The sequence below is a fragment of the Zonotrichia leucophrys genome, chromosome 24, assembly GCF_028769735.1.
Source record: "Zonotrichia leucophrys gambelii isolate GWCS_2022_RI chromosome 24, RI_Zleu_2.0, whole genome shotgun sequence".
NCBI lineage: Eukaryota > Metazoa > Chordata > Aves > Passeriformes > Passerellidae > Zonotrichia > Zonotrichia leucophrys.
In genome coordinates, this window is record NC_088193.1 from 7,201,083 (window position 1) to 7,223,872 (window position 22,790).

At 49.6% G+C, this 22,790-nt stretch overlaps 1 protein-coding gene across 3 annotated transcripts in view; it reads left to right on the forward strand.

The window, feature by feature from the left end:
* The window catches only part of FLI1 (Fli-1 proto-oncogene, ETS transcription factor), a 90,734-nt gene that overhangs the window by 49,206 nt on the left and 18,738 nt on the right, over positions 1 to 22,790 (forward strand). For all 3 annotated transcript variants that reach the window (XM_064732043.1, XM_064732044.1, XM_064732045.1), the window contains 3 exons: positions 10,554 to 10,708; positions 14,475 to 14,678; positions 21,370 to 21,435. In XM_064732043.1, coding sequence (XP_064588113.1) covers positions 10,554 to 10,708; positions 14,475 to 14,678; positions 21,370 to 21,435 — 425 coding nt within the window. The remainder of the gene's footprint in view (positions 1 to 10,553; positions 10,709 to 14,474; positions 14,679 to 21,369; positions 21,436 to 22,790) is intronic.

Sequence of the window (22,790 nt, forward strand, 5' to 3'; positions counted from 1 at the left end):
CCACAGGGATCATTGAATGCAGCTCCTGAATCCAAACCCTGAGCCCACATGAAGGCAAAGCACACACTGTCCATTTGTGCTCCTGTCCTGCACATCAACATCTCTGTGCAGGACCATGCCCCACTGTCCTGCAATTCCTCCTTTTGTGACTCATTTTGAACAGCCTGAGCACCCTGCTCATGCAGTCCTGCAGGATGTGCCCCTCCCAGTCTCCATGGACACTGCACGGACTGGGCATGAGACTGCCAGGGCAGAGTTCGTGCTGGAAATCCCACATTTCACCTCTGACTTCAGCACTCCATGGATGTGCTATGTTTCCAGGGGCTCACAGAGGGAACTTGCAGCAATAATTGGAGTCTGTCAGTGAGGCACCGAAAGCTGCACTGCTGGGCTGCCAGGGCTTCCCTGAAGGTCACCTTTTATTTGTGCTCTACCAGGCCATAAGCAAACATCTGGTAATGGAAAGCTTTTTGATGCCTCAAGCTGCACCAAGGGAAATATAGGTTGGATATCAGAAAAAGTTTTTTACAAGAAGGGTGATAAAGTTCTGGAATGGCTGCCCAGGTAGGTGGTGGAGTCACCATCCCTGGGTGTGTTTAACAAAGCCTGGATGTGGCACTGGGTGCCAGGGTTTAGTTGGGGTGTTGGGGCTGGGTTGGACTCAATGATCTTGAAGGTCTCTTCCAACCCAGTGATTCTGTGATTTTGTGATTCTTTGGAGAAGGGAGGAGACTGAGATCCTTTATGGGAGTCTGCGAGGTGAAACAAAACCAAAGGCCTGTGCCTGTTGGAGTTCTGGATGCTGAGAATTTTAGGCTTTCTGTGCTGACAGACTCTGACTCCTAGAAGAACAGTGCATTTAACCTGAAGCCATAAAAAAACCTTCCAAAATTAATTGATAACACTAAAATTACAAGTGTATTGTTAATTAAAAGTATATAATATCACAAAGTAAAAAACTTAGAGTTTTAAAATATACTAATAGATATAAAACAAGATAAAAGTTTTAAAACAAAAACAAGTTATTCTTCTTCACCTTCTTCTTCATAAGTTTTAGTATTTTGTAATTAAACAGAAAAGTCCACATTGCAGACTTTGAATAATTAGTTGTAATAAAAATAAAAATAAAATGAAAAATAAAAATAAAAATAAAAATAAAAATAAAAGTAATTGTGCCCACCCCTTCTGAGTGGATAGAGGTGACACAGGGAATTCAGGAGCCATTGGAGAAGGTTCATTGTGTGAACCCCAGAGGGTGCCTGGGGATGTTCTAACCTGCCCAGCTCACAGCCCAGCCCCTGTCATTTGTATCTAGAAGTGAATCCTTTCCCTGATCAATGGGAAATGGAATGGCCTGAAAACATTTTGTTAATGGATTCTTTGCTTCTTTTCTGCTAAGGCTGGGATTAAATCCGAGATGTTATTTTTTGTTTGGACTCAGATGTTTATTAGTTTTTATCTATGTTACAGTCTCACAAGCTGTGAGTTCTAAGCACTTCACTCTAGCAAGGTAAAAAATGTCCATATCCCTCTCCACAAGGTCTTTTAAGGACAAACTGTCCAATTAAGAAATGACAGCTAAATTATTTTTACCTTTAACCCAATAACTAATCACCTGTGCCCTGCAATGTGGACTTTTTTATCCAATTACACAAAACCACCCAAACCCATGGGGAAGAAGATGAAGAAGGACCAGCCTCTGCTCTAAAACCTCCATCTTCCTTTATTGCTTTATTCTAAACCCTTAAACTTTAAGTTTTCCACCCTGTGATATCACACACTTCTATCCAAACCCCACACCCCCAATCCCAGTGCTACCATTCCATTTTGGAAGCTTCTCCACGGCCTCAGGTCAATGCAGTGTTCTCCTGGGGGTCAGTGGCTGTCAGCACAGAAAGTCTGAAATTCTCAGCATCCAGGGTTCCAACATTTTGTTATAGCAGCCCAGGTGGCCCCTTTGAGAATCATTACTACAAGTCCACAGCCTGGAAACAAATTTCACTTTCCTGAACATAATTTTTAAGTGCAAAAATTTTGGTTTATTTTTCAATTTTAAATATAGGTATAATATAGATACACTTTTGGGTTTTAGCAGAAGATTTAGAGTTCATGTTAATTTAAAATGTGATTTGAATTTATAAGTCACAAACATCTTTGCATTTGTAGTGTTTCATGGTGAAACTCTCAAGGGTTTTTCTACTTTAGGGTGAGTTTAGCAGCACATTTTCCTGGTTTCTGAGAACACAGCAAAGCACACAGTTGGAAACAGAAAGCAGCCTTGCCCCTCTACAGAGAGATGATGCTGTTATAGACATCAAACAGCAGCATGGTGTTTTTCCTTCATGAGTGTACAGTAGATGCTGATTTTGCCCTCAGATCAAGGCCTTTGTGGCAGTTGCTCCCTCGTGGGGATCATTTGCAGACTTAACTCCATCTCACCCTGCCTGTACCTCAGTGGCATTTCTTGACTCCATGAAATCCCTGTGGATATTTGCACTGTGTTCTCAATCTCAGAACTGGGGTGAAATGTGGGAAAAGGAGTTAATTCCTGAAAAAGCATAACACAGAGAGAAGGATGGATCTTGAAAGTGCTTGGGGTTTTGATAATCATGGGGGTTACCTTTGGCTACCAAGGATGGTTTTCTCAGGAAAAGGAGGAAAGAGCCTTTGCAGCATGGCTGGGGCTTGGACCAACCCGGGGCAGTGGAGGTGTTCCTGCCCATGGCAGGGGATGGGATGGGATGGGATGGGATGGGATGGGATGGGATGGGATGGGATGGGATGGGATGGGATGGGATGAGCTTTAAGGTCCCTCCCAACCCAAACCATCCTGGGATTCTGTGGTTGCTGCAGTTGCTCACCCCCCCCCAGTGCCAGACCCACACACACAGAGGGTTCCTCTCTTTCCACTCCTCTATCCCAGGGAAATCTGGCAGGGAAAAGGAGCCCTCCACATCCCCCGAGCTGCCATAAACCACATGTGTCAAGGCTCTGCAGGTCCTGTAAGCACAGGCTCTGTATCATCCTGAGTGTACCTGTACTTGTACACCCAAATTTGAGTGCTCTGTGTGCTCTGGAATGAAACATCCTGGGCTGTCCCTCTGTGGTTATTCCTGTGTAGCCATTTCCTCCTTTGCTCAGAAAAAAGGGAAATAGCTCTGCCTGGACAAACTGATTCATGAGCAGCTGTAGGAGCCCAGGGAGCCATGGAAAAGGCCCCTGGAGTGTGGTGGTTCTGGGCAAACAGGAAATCCTTCATCAACGACTTGCTCAAGACTCCAGGTTCTTGGACATAAAATATGTGTTCAGTGTCCCTAAAGAGAGGTAACCCCCTGTCAGGAGAGAAGAAAAGGCTGCTGTGAATGTCAGGGCCATGCACTGCCAGAGCTCCCAGCCTGCCTCTGGATAAGTCCTTAGCATGGGAGCTCCAGGGCACCCAGGATGGGAGAACATTCCCTCCATCCTCCATCCCCTCCTCCCTGCCCTGCACGTCCATCCCAGTCTGTGGGGATGGACTGGGCCACTCCAATCCCTCATTCCCCTGCCCATCAGCTGCCTGGCCAACCCCACACACGTGCGAGGGGACAATCCCAACCCCAATGCCAATGACAATGCAAATCCCAACCCCAGTGCCAATGCCAGTGCCAACCCCAATGCCAATCCCAACCCCAATGTCAGTGCCAACCGCAATGTCAATCCCAACCCCAATGCCAATCCCAACCCCAATGCCAATGCCAACCCCAATCCCAATCACAATCCCAACCCCAATGCCAATCCCAACCCCAATGCCAATGCCAACCCCATTCCCAATCACAATCCCAACCCCAATGCCAATCCCAGCCCCAATGCCAATCCCAATGCCAGTGCCAATCCCAACCCCAACCCCAATCCCAGCTAGCTCCAGCTGCAGGCTTCCAACACCCAGTGCCCCCCTGGCTCTGCTCTCCTGCTCTCAGGTGTTTCCTCTCCCTGAGCTGCAGCTGCCCCCAGCAGGCCCAGCCAGGCTGTGCTGTCACCAGGGAGTGCTCAGGGCTGGGGTTGTGTGGCCTGCCAGGGATAACTCCAGGGACTGGCAGTGCCAGGGGACAGCAGGGACATGGCCTGGCTTTGCTCTTCCCTCAGGAGCAGGGCTGAGGGTGCTGTTGGGGGTGTTTGGTCCTCAGCAGGGTGGCAGAAGGATCTCTCCAAGTGCTAAGCAACATAGAAAGCCCACCCAGCTCTCTACTCATTCCAGGATCCCCTGGTTTAGCCTCAAACTAGAAAGAATTTTCCAGATAAGTGCATCCTAACTGCCTGTAGGAGATGCCCAGGCAGGCATCAATCAATATTTTAGGGGAGAAGATGGGAATTCTGTTTTATTGCATCATTCAGATGTAGAAATGTCATGAACTCCTCTACTGTTATCAGACCCTGAGGCAGGTTATGGCCTCAAAATCTGCTCTTGCCCTCAGACAGCACCTTGCTCAGAGCAAAACCCAGTTAAAATCATATTTAAAAACCAAAACAAAATAAACAAAAAATGTCATGCTTGAAATTTTACTGAATAGGGGGGAGGAGGATTGTTTAGATGAATGCTGGGTAAAGTTTAATCCAATTTACAACCAATATTATTAATAAAATTTTCCTTATATTTTACATAAATTCAAAATGTAATTTGTAATGTAATTCCAGATCTTGACTGTATTTACTGAGTTTCCCCTAATATGCATTTGCAGCTAAACTCAGTGAGTGATTTTTTAAAAATATTACAAAATGTGTCAGATCTTCAAATGTGAAAGAAAGTTCTCCTGTGCTAATGGATATGGGCAAACTTCCCTGGGCACTCCCAGCTGTGGCACGGGTTTTGTCCAGCTGGAATAATGAAATTTGGGGATGCTTTGGAGCTGTTCTGCAGAGACATCCCAGAGCAGCTGTGGCTGTCCCTGGATCCCTGGCAGTGCCCAAGGCCAGGCTGGACAGGGCTTGGAGCACCCTGGGACAACGGGAGGTGTCCCTGCCCATGGCAGGGCTGGCATTGAATGGGTTTGAAGGGTCCTTCCAGTCCAAACCCCTCTGGGGTTCTGTGATTTGATGTTTCTTTTGCTCCAGAACATGAAAATCCCGCCAAGGTTCGGGGTCCCCAAGGTGTTTGGCCCGGGGCTGTGCCAGCCCAAGGCAAGGGACCCGCTCTGGTGCCTGCAGGGAGGAGCTCCCCGTGTGAGCCCTCTAGTGGGATCTGCGGCTCCTTCTGCCCCAGCATCCCCCTCCTGCCTGCCTTCACCTGGCTGGGACAGACCCCCCATCCTTGCCATCCCTCTGGCCGTTCTGCAGCCTCTCTCAGGAGTTTCCCTCCTCCCAAGGCATCCCTGAGAGCGGGGTTGAAGCACAGGCAGATGCAAGTTTGGAGGAGCTGGCTGTTCCCTCTGTAAGAGGGGGCCACAGGCAGGACCCTGGTGTCTGTTCTTCCTTCCTTCACTCAACAACAACAACAACAAATTAAAATGGGGCTTTACACCAAAAAGCAGCAAATTTCAAAAGAAAAGAGGGGTGGAAGAAAGGAGGAATGAAAGGATAGGAAAAGAGGGATAGAAAGGTGGGGATAGAAAATATTCCCCTGAGTCAGGTTCAGAAATCCCTGAAATCTGTTGCTTTTTCAAGCAGAAGTCAAAGGTGGTTCCTAGACAGAGGCCTGGGACAGTGATGGTTTTATTTCCACACCTCTGGAGCCCAGGCTGGAGCTGTACAGAGGATTTACTGGTCAGTGCCAGGCAGGCTGCACCAGTCCAGGAAAAACTGTCCCAGACAAAAGATGCAAACTCTGGGCATCTCCAGAGAGAGCTGCTGGAACAAGGAGCCTCTGGACAGTGGAGATGAGCTGTGCTGAGCTGTTCCTTGGACTCTGCCCCTGCCACAGGGGCTGTGCTCTGGGGAGCCTGTGAATCCAGCCTGTGCCTTCTACCTGTGGGCATCCACAGCCTGAGCAAATCCAGCAGGGACAGCCACTGGAACCTCTGGGAGAAGCCAGGGATTGATCTGGCAGCTGAAATTCCGTGGCACAAACCCTTTCAAATGATGAGGGAGTATTTCTGTGAATCCCAGCCTGCCCATGGGTGATGCAGGAGCTGAGGAAGGAGCGGGGTTAAGGTTAGGGTTAGGCTTAGGCTTAGGCTTAGGCTTAGGCTTAGGCTTAGGCTTAGGGTAAGGGTTAGGGTTAGGGTTAGGTTTAGGGTTAGGGTTAGGATTAGGGTTAGGGTTAATTCATCCATGGCTCACACTCCCTGCTCTCCTGTGACACTGTCATTGTTCCCCAGGTGAATCCTCCCCTGTGTGGCCACAGCTGCACTCCCCTCCTGCTGGGGTAAATCCCTCACCTTGGGCAGGGCAGGGGCTGCAGTGGGGACTTAGGCTGGCAGAGCTTCTCAATTCCCAGGAAAGGGCTGTGTTTGGTAGGAAATGCTGGGTTCCAGAGGACACAAAGTTAAGGATCTTCTCCCTTGCTGTCACTGAAGATTCCATGGTGCTTTCTCAAGGGTCAGTTTGATCTCCTGCCCAGTTATGTGTGTCCTACAGGGTCAGCTCTGGGTGCAGCCATCCCCAAAACTTCCCCAGAGGGAAGGGACGCAGCTCTGCAGGCACAGGGACCTGACTCTGCCAGGCACCTGGAGCACATTCAGTGTCCTGCAGGATTCATGGAGTGGCTTCTCTGCCCACAGTGCCCGGCAGGGGCACCTCAGTCCCTTAAAGTCCCTTCAGACCTTTCTGCCAGAGGTTTCTGGGACTTGGCTGTCCAGGTTGGGCTGCTGAGGCACAGAGCAAGGGATGGGCAGCGTCTGCAGAGCAGAGTCTGTCATGTGAAAAATCATCCCAAAAACCTGAGGGGATCTCACAGCTCCGGGGTTACTTTGGTTGCTTCACTGTGAGGGTCACTGTGCACAATGTGAGAGGGAGCACAGCCAGCCAAGGACTCTGCTCTGTGCCTGTGCTCATTCCAAGCCAGCAGAAGCATGGAGAGGCTCTTTACAAGGTGTTGGTATCCAAGAGTCTGGATATCCCAGAGTCACAGAATCCTGAGAGGTTTGGGCTGGAAGGGACCTTAGACACCATCCTAATCCAAACCTCTGCCATGGCAGTGACACCTTCCCCTGTCCCAGGCGCTCCCAGCCCTGTCCAGCCTGGCCTTGGGCACTGCCAGGGATCCAGGGGCAGCCACAGCTGCTATGGGCACCCTGTGCCAGGGCCTGCCCACCCTCACAGGGAACAATTCCTAATTCCCAATATCCCATCCATCCCTGCTCTCTGGCAGTGGGAGCCATTCCCTGTGTCCTGTCCCTCCATCCCTTGTCCCCAGTCCCTCTCCAGCTCTCCTGGAGCCCCTTCAGGCCCTGGGGGCTCTGAGCTCTCCCTGGAGCCTTCTCCTCTCCAGGTGAGCACCCCCAGCTCTCCCAGCCTGGCTCCAGAGCAGAGGGGCTCCAGCCCTGGAGCAGCTCCATGTTCTCCTCTGGATTTGCCCCAGCAGCTCCACATCCTTCTTGTGTTGGGGGCTCCAGAGCTGGACCCAGCACTGCAGGTGGGGTCTGTGCTGGAACAGTTCCCCATGGAGCTGTATGAGTGAAATATATAGAATTGTTTGATCACAAATAGTGCCTGTCCCATCTGCAGGGGCATTTTCCAGGGAAATTTTACTGCAGAGCAGGATGGGAGAGAGAACTCTGGACCCCAGGCAGGGCAGGAGAGGAGGCTGGTCACTCAGCAGGGACAGTGACCTATGAGCACAACAGTCTGAGCCCCTTGAGCACAGTGTGAGACCCCAGGGCACAGTGTCACATTGTGAAGCAAAGTGTGACACTTGGAGCAGAGGGTGACACCTGGAGCAGAGTGTCACACCCTGGAGCATGCTGTGACAGCCTGGAGCACAGTGTCACACCCTGGGACACTGTGTGACACCCTGGAGCATCATGTGACACCCTTGAGCACAGTCTGACGCCCTGGAGCAGGGTATGACTCCTTGGAGCACAGTGTCACACCCTGGAGGACAATGTGACACGCTGGAGGACAGTATGAGCCCTGGGAGCACAGGATCACACCTGGATCATGGTGTCACACCTGGATCATCACACCCGGATTGTCCTGTCACACCTGGATTGTCTTATCACACCTGGATCATGCTGTCACACCTGGAGCAGTGTCACACCTGGATCACACTCTCACACCTGGATCTCAGATACCTCCCTGGGCCTCCCCAGCCCAGGCCATGCCCAGCAGCACTCAACTCCATGCCCAGCAGCACTCAGCTCTGTGCCAAGCACTCAGCTCTGTGCCCAGCAGGTCTCAGCTCTGTGCCCAGCAGCACTTTGTGCCCAGCAGCACTCAGCTCTGTGCCCAGCAGGTCTCAGCTCTGTGCCCAGCAGCACTCTGTGCCCAAGCACTCAACTCTGTGCCCAGCAGCACTCAGCTCTGTGCCCAAGAACTCTGTGCCCAAGCACTCAGCTCTGTGCCCAGCAGGTCTCAGCTCTGTGCCCAAGCACTCAGCTCCGTGCCCAAGCACTCTGAGCCCAAGCACTCAGCTCCGTGCCCAAGCACTCTGTGCCCAAGCACTCAGCTCTGTGCCCAAGCACTCAGCTCCGTGCCCAAGCACTCTGTGCCCAAGCACTCAGCTCTGTGCCCAAGCACTCGGCTCTGTGCCCACCCAGCTCCCCGCTGCTGCCCCGGGGCTGTCCCTGCCAGCTCAGGCACTTTCCCACCTGGCAGGAGCCATGCCCCAGGGACCCAGCGCTGCTCATTCACCCTGTGAAAGCCCCGTGTCCTTGTGTCCTTGTGTCCCCATGTCCTCATGTCCTCGCAGCTCCTCAGCCTCCCCGGCTGCCTCGGGGCCATGGAGCCTTCAGCAGTTGCCTCTCTGAAGGCAGATTTTGGTTCCCTGCCTGGAAAAACAGTAGGCGAACTAGTAAACCCTTAAATTCGAACATGTGTAAGTTATACATCTTATTTCCATTTTCCAGCAACATTCCCTTCGTCAGACATGAGGAAAAAATTACCGTCTGCCTTAGAATATCTCGGTGGAGCATTTATCTCCCAGCCATGATAACTGAATTTCAGGCACTGCTCCCTTCCCCCAGCTCAGGTTATGAGACAAATTTGTTTAGTGTCCTGCTTGGAACTTGTGCCAGCTGAGCTCAGAGGGTGGGATTTGTGCACTGTCACCGTGCTTACCCTGCAGGGAATGGGTCCCTCCAGAAGCTCTTGGCTTCTGCCAGAGGAGAAGGACAGCTCTGGGATCAGAGCATGGCCTAAACTGCCCTGGGAATGGCTCTGGGATTAAAGCCTGGGCTTGCTCTGTGCAGAGGTTGTGCACTAACTCCCCCCTTGGGAAGGTGAGGACAATGTGCCCTTCCCTGGAAGCCCTCAAGGATGTGCTGTGTGTGCCTGGCAGGCTTGAGGCTTTGAAGGGATGAAAGGCAGGAGCTGCTCCTGCAGCTGGAGAAAAGCACAATCCCTGCTCTGTCTCTGAGCTTTGGGGACTCACAGTTCTCCCAGAATCTTCCCAAGGCTCTGCAGCAGGCCAGGCTTAGGATGGTGCCACCTGAGCTGCTGGATGTGCCCTCTTCATCACTCCAGCACCTCAGGGGTTAAACTGGGGCCAGAGCCCTTTTGACACTGAGTACTGGGGCCTGAAGTTCCTGACTCACGCCTGGGGCATCCAAGATTCCCAGATTTCCTCACCAGGTAGTGAACTGTGGCACTGTTAATCAGAGAATAATAGAATAACAGAATAATTGAACAATAGAATAATTGAACAGGGTGTGTTGGAAGGGACTCACAGGATCACCGAGTCCATCTCCTGTCCCTGCACAGGACACCCAGCAATCCCACCCTTTCCCTGAGTGTTATCCAAATGCTCCTGCAGCTCTGGAGGCTCCAAGAACAGACAAGCTCTGTCGCATTCAGCCCTGGATAGATCAGGCTGCGCTGCCATTGCGTGTTCTCTGGGGACAGCCCTGTCCCTTTGGGTGGGTGTTCTGGCTTCTTTGTCAATGAAAGGGCTGTTCCTGTGTCCCTGTGAGCTGTGCAGAAACACCTCAGGCCAGATGAGCAGAGCACCTGTGTGCCACTGCCAGGCTCCAGTGCAGCACCAGGGGTGTTTCAGCACCACAGAGGGTGGAACAGCCCGAGGGGTGTTTGAGCACCACAGAGGGTGGAACAGCCACAGGGCTCCCAGGAGCAGCCAGCCTTACCTGCAGGACTGTTGGAGTGCACTGAGCATCCAGGGGTGAGGGAGGTGGATGTAACCCACAGACTGCTGTCCTGGGCACTGGTTCCTTACCTGGTTTGGGAGTGTTGTTATTTCAGAGTTGCTGCACACATGGCCTTGTCTGGAGTCATTCCCTTGGAGGCTCCAGCTGCATTATCAGAGATCCCCTGTGTGCCCCACAGACCCCTTGTGACACCCACTAACAGGTCAGGAATGGCCTCTCCATAACGGAGAGGGACAGCTGAGTGTCTCCCATGGGCCAGCCCCTCCTGTGAGCAGGGATGGAGGGGCTCTGATGCTGACCCAGCTTTGCTTTGCCTTGCAGGGAGTCCCCCGTGGACTGCAGCGTGAGCAAGTGTGGCAAGCTGGTGGGAGCAGGGAGCGAGTCCAGCCCCATGAGCTACAGCACCTACATGGATGAGAAGAACGGGCCTCCCCCCAACATGACCACCAACGAGAGGAGGGTCATCGTCCCTGCAGGTACTGCCACGGGCTGGGGCAGCTGTGCCTGCTCTGCCTGCAGGAGATTTTTGTTGGGTTTGTTTATCCACTCCCTGAGGAATTTTCTCTCTTACAAACCATGCAAAAAATAAGGAAAATATCAGAGTTTCTGGCTAGAGGGAATTCCCATGTCCCAGTGCATGATCTGAATCAGGATAGGCAGCAGTTAACTGGTGCTTTTTCTTCCTTCCTTTCCTTTCCTTTCCTTTCCTTTCCTTTCCTTTCCTTTCCTTTCCTTTCCTTTCCTTTCCTTTCCTTTCCTTTCCTTTCCTTTCCTTTCCTTTCCTTTCCTTTCCTTTCCTTTCCTTTCCTTTCCTTTCCTTTCCTTTCCTTTCCTTTCCTTTCCTTTCCTTTCCTTTCCTTTCCTTTCCTTTCCTTTCCTTTCCTTTCCTTTCCTTTCCTTTCCTTTCCTTTCCTTTCCTTTCCTTTCCTTTCCTTTCCTTTCCTTTCCAGAACCTTCCCTATCCTTTCTTTTCTTTTACTTTTTTTTCCCAGAATGAAGTGTTGTTTTGGTGTGCTGAACCAAATCCATCTCCTGTCATGTGTCAGAGGAGAATCTGCTTCCTGGGACACACAGGGGATGATCAAAGAGGAATGAAGTGGGCCCAAGTTATAACTCCCCTGGTGCTCTCAGGATCCAGCTGCACTTTCAAGTCACACTGATTGATTCAAAATGAGCTATTTTGTTTCCATTTTTTTTTTTTTTGTAAGCAGTAGAAACCCAGAAAAATTCTATTTAGCAGGAACTGTGTTATCCTTCCAAAAATTGTCACACAGAAACATTCCTGTCCAGCTTTGTTTGTGTTTGGTATCCACATCTGCTGCCTGGAGCTGGCAGGATGCTCTGGATGCATTTGGATGCTCAGGGGTGAGAGCTGCTGTGGGGGGAAGCCTGAACCTGGAGTGAGGAGCAGTTTCCCTGTGAAGTTTATAAACAGCCAGGGCCAGGAAGTTTCCAGCAAAGGAGCCAAGTGCTGGCCCAGTGACATCCCAGAAGTGGCCCAGCTCTGAGGCTCTCAGCAGGGCAGGAGGGCAGGCAGGCAGTGCTGGCAGGAGGAAATGCACTCGTGGAATTCAGCTCCTTTCTCTGAGCGTGGCTTGACCACGAGCAGATGACAGTTCCCAAGCATTTGTTTGCCATTTAGGATGAAAAGGAAAGGCTTGAACTGAATGCAGTGAGGAGAAGCCAATAAAAGATTGATGGCAAACCTTTAAATCCCATTCAGAGTGATGTTTGAGGAACTGGCTGAGCTGCTTGGGGACAGCAGCACAGTTTGTCCAGTGTCACCCTGCCTCGAAAGGTGCAGCCGGCACCAACCAGTCCCTGTGGAATTAAAAATGTTCCAGGGGCAGCACTTATTCTATATATTTAAAAAAAACAAGGGTGAGCTGAAGTTTAGCAGTGTTGAAAAAGGGGAAATTACTTTCAGTGCCCCCAGTGGAAGAGAAAATTTGGAATCTCCTCTTTGAAGGAAAGTGAAGAAAAGGACTTTTCCCCCTCTTATGACCATTCACAAATCAAACCCTTGAGATCCTTGTGAAAGAGCAGAGATTTACCAGACTTTGGAAGACAATAATGAACATCATCCCAGATCTCTGGCTGCCGGAGAGGAGGCCAAGTCATCTAAGAAAGGCATTTGGATATTTTAATTTAATCCAGAATGGAGATTTATAGTGCATTAAGGCGAAGATAAGCAAGAATAATGTCACATTAGGCTTACAATAATAGTAATAACGAGCTCTAAGCCATGTTTCAAGAAGGCAGATTTGCAGACACCATTCAATGTCTTTTACAGTGTTTAAAGGGAGGCCACAAATTCACTATGCCCTCTAGATGTTGGGTTGTTTTCAAAACTCAAAACAAATAAGTCTTTCAATTAAAAAAAAAAAGAATCCTCCCTTGAATACTTGCATTGTAAAATTTGCAGCACTTGACCAGTGCTTAGAAAGCAGAATTTCAATTAAGTATTGCCAAAACCTGAAGAAAATCCATCTGTCCTTCTCAGAGCAGCCTTGCAAAGGTGTGGGGTTGTAAATTCCTTGTTCTGAATTCAGCTTTCAGCAGCCCAGGTTTTCTGGGGATTCAGTGGGGAAAGGTCTCAGGTACATTTCAGTTCCCTTGGTCTCAGCTCCCTGCTTGGTGCTGTTATTGCAGGGCTCAGGTGCCCAGCAATGCCAGGTGTGGGCACCTCCCGACCTTTTGTGCCCAGGGCTGCCCTCAGCCTGGGCACCCAGTGTGCAGCCCTGGGCTGAGGCATTGCTTCACACCCCCTAAATCCAGGCACAGGCATTTCTTGTTCTGCCCAGAGCACCCCCAGAGAGAGCCCTGGGCATGCTCCTGATCCATGTTCTCAGCTCCCTGGGATCTGAGTGTCTGAGCTCTGTCTCAGAGCTGGGCCAGCTGCTCATGACACATCAGACATCTCCAGAGTCTGAGCTCCTCTGCAATGCTGAGCAGCTGCAGCAGAACATGAATGTGCAGCTCCAGCTTGGAAAGCGATCCGTGGGGAGCAGCAGCACAGGAAACATCTGAGAATGCTGATATGCTCTGCAAAGGCTGTCAAGCTCTGTGGCACCAGCTCTTGCTGGGCCCTCTGATCTAATGCCCTTTGCAGAATTCAAAGGCTCATTGCTGTTTTGAACCACTCATCTCCACGGGGCTGAGCTCCAGCCGGGCTGGAGCAGCTCCTACGTCAGCAGCAGCAATAACGGGCCCACAGCTGGAGCTCTGCTGGGACAGACAGACAGACAAACTGCAGCAGCCCTCGCACAGCTGGCTGCTTACAGGGACAGGGCCGGCAGGACTGTGCTCCTGCCCGGGGTGAACAACTCCCACTCACACCCAGGGCAAGCTGCTCTGTTCTAGACACACTATTTTATTTTATTTTATTTTATTTTATTTTATTTTATTTTATTTTAGGTTTTATATTTTATTTTATTGTATTTTATTATTTTAGTTTATTTTGGTTTTATTTCATTTTTTATTTTTAAAATTTTATTTTATTTTATTTTATTTTGGGGTTTATTTTATTATATTATATTTTAGTTTAGTTTAGTTTAGTTTTTGATTATTTTATTTTATTTTGTTTTTTTTTTAAATTTTATTATTTTATTTTATTTTGGTTTTATTTTGTTTTTCATTTTTAATTTAATCTAATTTAATTTAATTTTGGGTTTTATTTTATTATTTAACTTTGATTTTATTTTATTTTGGTTTTTTATTTTTTATTTTTTATTTTTTAATTTTTATTTTTTATTTATTATTTGATTTTATTTTGGTTTTTATTTTATTTTTAATTTTTTTTTTTACTTTTTATTTTTATTTTACTTTCTGAGTCCCTTTGCTGACCATGACCACCCCATGCTCAGGGTTTCTCGTGCCAGCTGTGGGCTCCCTAATGCCCCTGGTGGGACTCGCACAGCCCTGATGTCCCTGCGCAGCCTTGCAGAGCCGCACTGGGACAGGAGCTCCCTCTCAAAGGGCTCAGCGTCCTTCAGGAAGCTTTTTTCCAGAGAAAACTCAAATGTCACCAGGGCTGTTCCAAGCAGAGGAGGGAGCTTTGGGCAGCAGTGACCAGGCAAGGCTGTCCATGCTGAGCCTGCTCCAGCACGGTGCCTGTTCATCCTGGCAAGGGGGGTCAGTAAATTCAGTATCTCTGCCTGTGACACAGTGTCTGGTGCTGTGGCAGGGCTGCAGGGGCTCTGAGGTGTGTGTGTGTGCCCATCCTGTGCTCTCCCCTGGCAGATCCCACCCTCTGGACCCAGGAGCACGTGCGCCAGTGGCTGGAGTGGGCAATCAAGGAGTACGGCTTGATGGAGATCGACACCACCATCTTCCAGAACATGGACGGCAAGGAGCTCTGCAAAATGAACAAGGACGACTTCCTGCGCACCACCTCCCCCTACAACACAGAAGTTCTGCTGTCTCACCTCAGTTACCTCAGGGAAAGTGAGTATTGCCCTGCCCACCCCAGCCCCTGCCCCGGGTGAACTCCCAGGGCTCCTCCTCCCTCCCAGGGAAATGAGCAGAGAAAGGCAAACAGAGAGAGCAAGCAGGGAAACATGGAGTAAAAGGAGTAAAATGGGCTTGGAAAGTTCAGATGACCACAGATGGAGCTACTGGTGCTATCAGGGAGGTGAAGAACTGAGCAGGGCTCTGGAGGAGATTAGATAAGTCTCACAGATAACAACATCTGTGGCTATGTGATAAAAATACACAATTTGCCATGGAGATTAAGCCTGACATTAACTGATTGGTCTCAGGCAAACAATTCCATAGCTCTGCAGTCAGAGGGCTGTGCCCTCCCCATGAACAGGACCCACAACTGGCCAGGCTGGAGCTTTCTTGTGCTCCTGCAGGCCCAGGTTTGTTGGAGAGAGTTCAAAACCCAAGAGTGATTCCCCACATGTGAATGTGCTGGCACAGATGTTGTGCAAATGACCCAGGACTGTGAGAGAAAGGTTATGGAAGCTCTTTATTGCTCCTTTCTGCCCCACACTGAGTATAGGATGGATCCAATCCCTCTTTTTGCTCTATTAAGCCCCAAACCCAGGAGCTGTGAGCAATCTGGAAAAGTGTTATCCCAGCACCCAAACAGGAATGATCACCTTAGGGATGGCACATGCACCTGATGCTGGGAGTCTTAGATTTCAGCTTTTCCAAGACTTCTGTGCAATGATGATCACACCCACAGCTTCCAAATGTCTCCTCTTCACCTGTAAATGGAGCTAAAAGCATTTCCTTTCCTCACAAAAGTGTGCTGAGGGTAATGGTGCTCTGATGAGGCAGAGGACCAGAGCTGGGCCCCACATGCTCTGCTGTTTTTCCCAGTGAAACAGTTTTTATAGGACTATCATTATTTAAGCACTCAAAAATCAGGAGAAGGTGCCATAAATCAAGGTGGAAGGGAGGGGAGAGAAAGGCAAAAGTGTATTTTGTCCACTAGAAAATCCAATTGTGATGAAAAGGCATCTGAAGATGTCTCCTCTAGCCAGTGAAGCAGATACAGAATTTAGGGTGTTTCTTCAAAGTTGATCTCTCCCTGCCCAAAATCAGTGGGAGTTTAAGAGATTCCAGTGGCACAGAAGTTAGATCACAGATGGGTGCCTCTGGAAGCCCCACCTTTATTTTTCTTGAGAAGTCGAGCCAAGGAAATGATTCACAACAAAAAAACCAAACTGTCAGATTTGAACAGTTGTCCCTTGTGACTGGACAATAAAATAATTTCCCATCCAAAATCATTGGCAAATTTCATTCTGTTTCATCAGAAAAGAGCTGCTAGTCCACAGGAAGCTTTCAAGGATTGCCTGTGGAATTAGACAGTTTCCTGGGAAATGGGAAGGCAGTTTTTTGCAGGCCAAACCTGCTGCCTGGGGCTGGGGAAATCGGGCACTTTGGAACCGGAAACATTTCTCAATTCCCACAAGATAAACACCCAAATGAGACACTTGAGCTGTGTTATTGATAAGGTTTGAGAATTGTCAGAGAAATTGAGTTGGATGGGTTCAAAACACGAGCAGGATGGATTTGGAAGGCTTGGCAGTGGAATTCTCCAGGTGGCATCTCCAGGATCATCCCCAGTGTTTGTGTCCTGTTGTTTGGGCTGACCAAAGGCAGCATCAGGGGAATTGCATGGTTGATCTCATGGCATGAGCCCCAAAGCCTGGGTTCAGTGGCCACTTTTACCACCTGCTGCTGCTCATTTGCTCAGGAGCAGCTTCCTGCTTGATCCCTTGGGCACTGAGGTCTGGTCACACTGGGCTCCATGGCCAGCAAGGCAGCACCAGGGCAAGCTGACATTCAGGACAGCAGTCCCTAGGTCACACCTTGCCTTTAAACACCTGAAATGAGGAGGTTTTGCTGTCTGTAAGGTAGCACCAGCCATCCTGCCTTCTCTCTGGGCTCCTCCATTGGGATTGTGAGGAATGATACCCACTTCCAAAAGTTTAGAAGGTTTGTTAAAACCTTATAAAAAAATACAACTGAAGACTGAATAGAGAAAATATTATGATGCTGGGAGCAGAGGATTTTTCCTACCATGTGCTCATCCACACAATGGAGGTTTTGCCTTTTAACCCTTTAGCCCTCCCAAAGTTCTGTCCATCAACTCCTTCTTCACTGTCCAGTGGTGGGGATCACTTCCTGACACCTTGAGGAGATCCTTTCTTGCACATTGGAGGTCAGCTGTTACCATGTTAACAAGCCAACCCTCCCAAACGTCCCAAACCCAGACCACCCCCTGGTAACAATGCAAGGGGGGTAAAACATAACCATACATCGATAGAACTTCTCTTAGCATATACTTAACATTTGCCTTTTAATTGTGAGAGTCAGCCGTGGCATTCCTCACCACCACAGGATGGGGTCTGTGGAGCAGGGGCTGTGCCTCACAGTGCTGCCTGTGCCCAGCACTGCAGCCCTGCTGCAATAATGATCATCAGAACATCCTGTCCTGCCAGGGCAGTGCCTGCAGTGATTTCTGTGCTTTTAAGCCACTGCAAAACCCGAGGAACTTTGCTGGACTCAGGCAGACTGCTGACTCTTATTTCACAGGGAATTCAGTGCCAGTCCAGGCCGCTTTAGGAGGATGGATGTGTGTGTGCTGATCCCAGATGTGCTCCTCAGAGCAGCTCCTGGCTGCTGGAGCTGGGCAGAGCATTCCTGCTTCCCTGCAGCTGCTCCCAGCCCGAGGACAGGCTGCTCTGGGCAGTGCTGGGTGCCTCCCTCATGCAGAAACCCCTTCCAGAGGAGCTGATGGCTTTTCCAGACCAGCTTCCAGTGGATGTTCAGTGCTGAGCCTGGAGCTCAGTGCCATGGGGATTTGGGCTTTCATTTTCACAAGTTTTCCCCTTTTGGAAGGGTGTTTGTCCCACAGACATTGCCTGCTCAGGGTAGGGAACTGCTGATGGCCGCCAACACAGGAGGATTTGGGGGCAGTGCAGCCCTACAGGCTGGATTGCCTCTGCCCAGGCTCTCTAAAGGTGTTTGTGGTCTCGGGATGTTAAGCTGGATATGTGATGATTTATGAAACCTCAACTTTGGGGTTTGTTTTCCAAGAAACAAAGCTGGTCTGAACTTCCTGAGCTGTTTGCTCACCCGACAAGGAGACCCCCTGAAAATGAGCTTTCCCAGAAGGTTCTCAGCATTTTACACTCCTAATCAGGATGAAAACTTCCTTAAAGCTGCCTATGAAATACATTATTTTGGCACAAATAAGTCCAGACTGAAAAAATAAACCAGCAACATCTCTATGACCTCAACACAAGCTCAGTCTCAGTTTTAGCAGTGGAAGGTTCAAGGTGAGCTGTGTAATGCAGTCAGGAGTAACCCAAACTCATCCCACAGCACCTTTAGTCTCTGGCTTAGGCCTGGCTCAGAATGGTGTAGTTGTTTCTCGTTGCCACAAGCCATGGAAGCTGGCAGGAACTCCAGAGCCTCTGTGATCCTCAGGAGATTTCAGAGTGCAGGGCCCAGTCCTGCAGCACTCCCCATCCTTTGGAGCTTCCCAAAACACCCCAGTGGCTCTTTCAGGGAACTCCCTGCCCACCCCCTCAAACAACCATCTTTCTTTGCATGTTCCTTTTAGTTCCCTCTCCAAAATCATCAAGCCATGCCTTGATTTGCCTTCCTTTTGCTCATCCCCACATACTTTGGGGCTCCAGACTGATCTTTCTGCAGCACATTCTGCCTGGTGAATCCTCTCCAGGCAGCTGTTGGGCAGGGAAAGGGAGCTTTGGATGCATCCATGCTCTGTTTGGGATGAAGATCAAAAGAAGCTGAGCTGCCACCTCCATCCTTTCCCTCCCTGGTGGTGGCACAAAGGGGAAGAGCCTAAAAGGGAAGGAATGAGGCTGTGGTGAGAAGTAGAAAACTGTTCAGTGGTTTTGAGCCATGTGTTAATGCCCAACAAAACCATCCTGCCAAGTGCAGCAGGACCTGGATTCCAGCAGGAGCCATGCAGGGTCTGGGGAAGGTGAGGGTAAAAAAGACTCTCAAATTAAATAAACCTGAGACTGTGGAACCAAGATATTCCTGTCTCTCTGAAGGATGAGCTGCCTCGTGGGAGGGAAGGGTTTATGGGGAAAAACTCTCCTGCTTTCCTGTCCTTCTCCATCTTTTTGTAATGAATGCAAGGGAAATCAAAGAAAGGGAAGGGTGGGGGGTGCCATAAAATAATGAGTTTAAACATTAATTATGGGAGAACAGCCCTCTCTGCATTAACCATAGCAGAGAGCTGATCCATCCTTGGTGTTGCTCACCCAGCGAGGGGAATGGAACAAAAATGAAAATTCATCACCCAAAGCTCTGCCCCCGAAGGAGCGAGGGAGGAGCAGCCTGGCTTGTGTCCGTCTGTCTGTCTGCTTCCCTCTGTCCTGATCTGGGTCTCTGCCTTTCTCCCTTTCCCTCCTCCATTGAAACCCTTAATAGGAAACACATTTCCCTCTCTGTGGTGTTCCCACCAGAAACCTCAGACTGCCGGGCAAAGGTGAGAACTTTGAGCAATTAAACCGGGGGAGGCGCCGCTCCTTTCCAGTGGCTTGGGCTGCATTTTTTACCCTAAAGTAGCTGTAGGTTGATCCTGCTCGCTCAGTGCTATTCATCACCCCACCCCCACCGCCCCAGCCGCTCATTTGCAGCCCATTTAGTCATAGAAAACCACGTTTCTGAATTCCCCAGCACTTCCCTGTCTGGCAGGGGGAAGCTGGGCTGGGCGTTGCACTCAGGATTGCTTTAAATAACCTGAAAAGGAGAGAGTGGTGGACAGGAGTTTCCCCACAGATATTCAAGAAAGAAATGCCAAAGCCAGAAACCATCCGATGAAAACATGAGTTACGTGGACAGAGTTGTTTCAATTCCTCCAGCAGCCAATCTCTCTAAATATTCCAGCCAATCCCTTTGGCCATTGGCAGCTTTCAGAGCCAGGGTGCCCTTGGGATCCCTCTGAACTCTTTACCTCCTCGTTCACCATCCATCCTGCTCTCTGGAAGCATCCCCTGACTTGCAGCATGTGGTACCATCCCTCCTCCCCTCCCTGCAAGCAGCTTTGTTTCCCAGCGCCTCCTGCCTCTGTGTCCTGCTGGCTTGTGCAGCCTCTGGCTTTGTTTGCCTTGGGGAGGACAGAAATGTGCTGCAGCACAGGGCCAGCAGCACCCAGCACCTGCAAAGGCTCTCAGATCTGCCAGGGACCTGCCCAAACCTCAGCTCTCACAGGAGAGACACTTGTGACGGTGGTCACAAGGGGTTTCAGGGTGAGAGAGAGGCGAGAATGTTGATTCCATGTTCAGAAGGCTTGATTTATTATTTTATGATATATATACTACATTATAACTATACTAAAAAGAAGTTCTCAGAAGGCTACCTAAGCTAAGAATAGAAAAGGAATGAATAACAAAGATCTGTGTCTGCAGAGAGCAAGAGCAGCTCTGCCATGAGTGGTCAGTAAATCCAAACATCCACGGAAGACCAATCAGGGATCCACCTGTTGTATTCCAGAACTGCAGATAACCATTGTTTACATCTTGTTGCTGAGGCCACAGCTTCTCAGAAGGGAGAAAAATCCCAAGAAAGGATTTTTCACAAAAGATGTCTGTGACATACACTCTGAGAGCACTGAGGAGCAGCTGGGGTCTTTTGGGACCCTGTGCACCAGAGGGACGTGCAGGGCTCAGCCCCAAATCCTGCCCAGCTGCTGAGAGGGTTCCTGCCCTGCTGAGGGGATGCTCAGGGGCAGGATCCCCTTCATGGGGGGATCTGCAGAGTGGAAAAGCACTCAGGGCAGCATCGGTGCTGCTCCAGCTACAGCCTCAGCACAAACAGGACCCTGTGCCCTGTCAGGGCTGTCACTGCTCCAAGGGCTGCAGGAGGGTGAGCCCAGGGGTGATGTGAGCACACTTAACCAGACAGCCATGAAATGCGCATTTCATGCTGGCTTCCCTGTGCTCCCAGGATCTCCTCCTCCATTTCCAGGAGAGTTTACAGAGAACCAGAGGGAAATGCTTACAAAGGAACATTTCCCCCACAGACTGTGCAGAACAGAGACCCTTCCAACAGGATCTTTCTGTGCTGCACTTGTGTGTCATGTGGGGCTGGAAAGGCCTCTCTGAAGCAAGGGAGCTGCTCCCAGATTCCCCAGAGCAGGGAGATGCTGGAATCCCAGTGAGAGCTGTGCAGCTGCTGGCCCCAGACCAAGCATGTGACACTCTAAAAATGGCCAAAAAGGTCCTGACAGTGCAGTTTGTGTCTTTTCTCCAGCCTGTTCCTCAAACACAAAATTTCTCTATCACAGCCAGAGAGAGAAAAGCTTGTTCCTTGTCCTGTCACACAAACTGTGCCACAGGCTCTTCTGGAGGCTGTGCTGGGATAGATCCTGTACCTGTACAACCTCACCCCTTAAGATCAGTTTTCAATGGGGGACATCAAGGCACTGGTGAAGGAGACAAATATCTTTATTTTTTGCAAATGAGGAAACAGCAGCACACATGTGCCCTGCAGCTACCAAGCTTTTAGATGAGTTTCACAGAAAGTGTGTGCCTAATTAACAGAAAAATTAGCTTTTTTTTATGCCATTAACAACATTTCCTACTTGCCCTGATGGCTCCCCATGCCCAGACTGCTCTAACTCCCTTTCTTTGCCTTGCAGGTAGCTCACTGCTGGTCTACAACACTCCATCCCACACAGACTCCTCACGTCTTGCCACCAAAGAAGGTCAGTGTCTTGCTTATAAATGTCCTGGGTTTGATTGGGTTAAAACCAGACCTTGTTAATAATATCCTTGGCAGAAAATGTTCTGCTCCACTCTGCATTCCCAGCACAGTTAAAAAGGAATAATTCTCACTGTGCAGCCCCACCCAGGCTGGAAATGCCATCTCTGCTTGCCCAGCCAGCACCGTGGCACCAAATGTGTCACTGTCACACGGGTGTTTTGCTGAGCTGGTGAACTGCTGGCACATTTTCTGTTCCTGATGTGAACGGTCTGGAATCTCACACAGACAGCAAGGCTGAGACTCTGTTTTCCTCTGAGTTCACAGTTGAAAGGATCAAATCTCAAAATGAATTTCACTACTGTAAAGGGCACTCAGGTATTCCAAATCCATCCATGGATCTGTAGCTCATTTCAACCAGCAAGGAAGACAAAATGTATCTTTTTGACAATTTCATTTTGGACTAGTTTGATTTTCTTTTTTGTTTCAATTTTTCTTTTTTATCTAGTAGAAATTCTGACCATGTGGCTAAGCTTAGAAACCCTGGAGTCTAAAAGTTAATAACCCTCTTGAGGCTCCTTCAGGCTTTGGAGATGTTTGTGGGTCCTTCAGTCAGGTGTTTTAGGTTTTTCTCTGCAGCTCCAGCCCTGCTCCTTGTTCTTATTTTTATTGACAAACTGGACTCTCAGTCAGGAAAAAGTTGTGAATATTGGTGTGATCACAGAATTCCAGAATGGTTGGAAGGGACCTTAAGGATCACCTGGTTCAGTCCATGGCCATGGGCAGGGGCAGGATGAAGCACATCCCTTACCTCCACAGAGAAGTTGAATTGATACAGTGAATATTTGGGTGAATTTACACCCCCAAGTAGAGTGATAAAGAGCAAAAATTCATTCTGTGCTCTCTAACTCCTGGGTAGGTACAGGAGCCTGTAATGGGGTTTACCTTTCCCGTTGTGCTGCTGCAGGAACATTGGGTTTGTTCCCTGGGCTCTGTTCAGCTCCCCCTTGGAGAAGTTTCTGCCAGCCTGTCCCTGTGCCAGCTCCCTGACTGTCACAAATGCCTCTCTGCTCTTCAGGAGAACGTGGCTGCATGGACAAGCCACAAGTTTGGATTAAAAGAACAGTGGGAAAGGCAGAAGGAGAGACAAAACCTCCATTGCACTGAGGGGCTGCAGCAAACAGAGCCACATTTAACAGCTCCTGCAGGGAGGCTCTGGCTGCCTCCTTTCTGTGCTCTCAGAGCCCTCCTCTCTCCCTGCATTTCACCCACAAGATCTGCTTTAGAGCTGGGCACGAGGTCAGGGCTGCTCCTCCAGCAGCTCCTTCTGTCCAGCAGGTAAATCCACTGCAGCTCCTG